General features: G+C 44.4%; 1 protein-coding gene across 1 annotated transcript in view; it reads left to right on the top strand.

Moving 5' to 3' along the window:
• RPS3 (ribosomal protein S3) overlaps positions 1 to 2,442 on the top strand; it is a 28,280-nt gene that overhangs the window by 22,615 nt on the left and 3,223 nt on the right. Inside the window, exons 4-6 of the mRNA XM_009321957.1 lie at positions 176 to 306; positions 563 to 656; positions 1,886 to 1,980. Coding sequence (XP_009320232.1) covers positions 176 to 306; positions 563 to 656; positions 1,886 to 1,980 — 320 coding nt within the window. The remainder of the gene's footprint in view (positions 1 to 175; positions 307 to 562; positions 657 to 1,885; positions 1,981 to 2,442) is intronic.

The following is a 2,442-nucleotide window of genomic DNA, read 5'->3' as shown; positions in this document are numbered from 1 at the left end:
ACTTCAGGGGAGATGCTTTTATTTCTCCCCACTGCTGCTTCCTCTGCGCTGGGGAGGAGACTGCCAGCCTGCAGGATGGTCCCAGGGATGAATTGCACTCAGACTCCGAATGTGAAAATCTTGTGTTCAGGTTCAGCACTTGAACAGAGCTTGACTTGGTCCGTTTGTTTTTTAGTTTGTCGCTGACGGTATCTTCAAAGCTGAGCTGAATGAGTTTCTGACTCGTGAACTGGCTGAAGATGGGTACTCCGGAGTAGAAGTCCGGGTCACTCCAACCAGGACTGAGATTATCATACTTGCCACCAGGTAACTGAGATGATGCTGCTCACTCACAGGTGCTGTGCAAGGCTGTAAGGGATGCTGCGGCAGGCTGAAGCTTAAAGTGGTCAATATTACTACGAGAAGCTGCTTAGGAAAGAGATCCCGAAGTGATCTTTAGTGATGAGGCAGCGTTACAACCCCTGAACTAAGTTAGATGCTCAGTCTGGAAGCTCTTTGGGGTGGTTACAGGCTCAGACCTGGAGACACTTTTCTCAGTCATTCTGTACCTTTTTTTTCCCAGAACTCAGAATGTCCTGGGTGAGAAGGGACGCCGCATCCGGGAGCTGACGGCCGTCGTGCAGAAGAGGTTTGGATTCCCTGAGGGAAGCGTTGAGGTAAAACTGTCTCAGTTAAAACAAGTAGTGAGTGGGTTGTGCAGTTAGCTTTGTGTGCTCTCTGGATAGTGTCAGCTGAAAGGCGGTTTGACTTGAAGATAACTTGGGGCGTGTTTTACCTGTTCACAAAACACTCTTGCACTGAAATACAAAATGCTTTGCTGTTTGTCGTATTTTGAGTGCTGTCACTTCGGCTGGTTTTCTCTGATTTCTCGACAAGGAGAATGCAGGTAAAACTTTTTAAACTTATCTGTAAATATTTTATAGAGAATGTTGCTGTCCCAATATTGAGGTGAGAAGCTAGTCTAACAGCATCACGTTTGGTATTCGTGTGTTACCATTACCCTTATTGAATTCATAATGCTTCTGTCCTTACAAAGAAACTGTTTCGTGCAGAAAGATCTTTGAGATTTTTGAGTATGATACAGTAATGAAATGGACAGTAAAGTGACACACCAGTAATTTCCAGTCTTCTGATGTTTGAAATCTGGTGCCCTTACTAGTACTTTCCTCTAAAACAAATTAGGGGCGGGGGGGAATGTGTGGTCTGGGGTGGTGCTGACATTTATTCCTGCTTGGCCAGTGTTGCTGGATCACATTATACAGTGAAGATTGCTGATTATCTCCAGCAAATGCTTAAACATACTGAATGGCACAAACCCTCACAGAGCACATCGTGATTTGTCAGCTCTGGGAATATCATGTGCATGATTTTGAATGTCTCCTTCTTCTGAAGTATCAGGCTTTGGTCTCTTGGAGATGTTAGGCTTAATACACCTCACTCTCCCAGCTTTCAAAAATCAAACCTTTTCTTAGGTTTGATTTTAATACTTAAGCAGACTTACGTAACGTACGTGTCGTAAAAACTGTGTCTCAAGCGAAGTTCTTGTGATTGTCTGGATACCTCTCCCCAGTGCTACCTAATGTTTTGGGGCTGTTTGAAGCAGCAGCTCTTTGAGACTGCACCGTGGATGTCTTAATAGTCTCCTGACTTTCAGTGGAGTGTCATCAGTGTGTCTCAGCTCTGCCAGGAGTAGGAGACAGGCACCAAAGGAGTTAAGGTAGTGTAGTGTCTGAGGATGAAGCTTCCGCATGTAAATGTGGAAGGACTAACTGCACTGGGTGAAGAGGATGGGGCATAGAGTAGTATGAAGCTCCTGTGTTCTGTTAAATTAAAAGTATCTTGAAATACAGCCCTGTTTCTGAGTTTACTTCTTTTCCTTTGTTAGCTCTATGCTGAGAAGGTGGCCACAAGAGGTCTGTGTGCAATCGCTCAGGCAGAGTCCCTGCGGTACAAGCTTCTGGGAGGTTTAGCAGTGCGTCGGTGAGTAGAGCAAGTTGAATGTGATGGCACAGTGAGGAAGTGTGGGGTTCAAATACCATTTCAAAAAAACTCCTTGCCAAGTTGTCTTTAGTTTGCAAATGTAACCTAGTAATGCTGCACTTGGGGAGGGCAGTTCATATGTTTGATAATTCTACCGTATAGAAGCTTTTTGTGTTTAGTACACGGTTATTTCTGATAGTAATCGCTAGGTAATGTATTTCAGACATAAAAGCTGAGGTCTTAGAGTAGATCACATTACAAGTTGTCTGACTGGTATGCATGAAGCTTGCATTTATTTCTTTGTGAATAAATGGGTGGAGGAGTGAAACGCAATTTCAAACCTTCTGGCTGAATTTTAGTTTAGGTGACAGTGGCCTTGCTTCTCAGATCCCTTCAGTGATGATAAGATGACGAGTCAGAAGCGGGTGGCTCTTGTTGCGGTACCTCTGCAGCGTCATGTTC

Source organism: Pygoscelis adeliae, unplaced genomic scaffold (assembly GCF_000699105.1).
Source record: "Pygoscelis adeliae isolate BGI_AS28 unplaced genomic scaffold, ASM69910v1 Scaffold263, whole genome shotgun sequence".
NCBI classification, from domain to species: domain Eukaryota; kingdom Metazoa; phylum Chordata; class Aves; order Sphenisciformes; family Spheniscidae; genus Pygoscelis; species Pygoscelis adeliae.
Note: the sequence above shows the minus strand (reverse complement) of the source record. Positions and strands in the feature narration are given on the sequence as shown.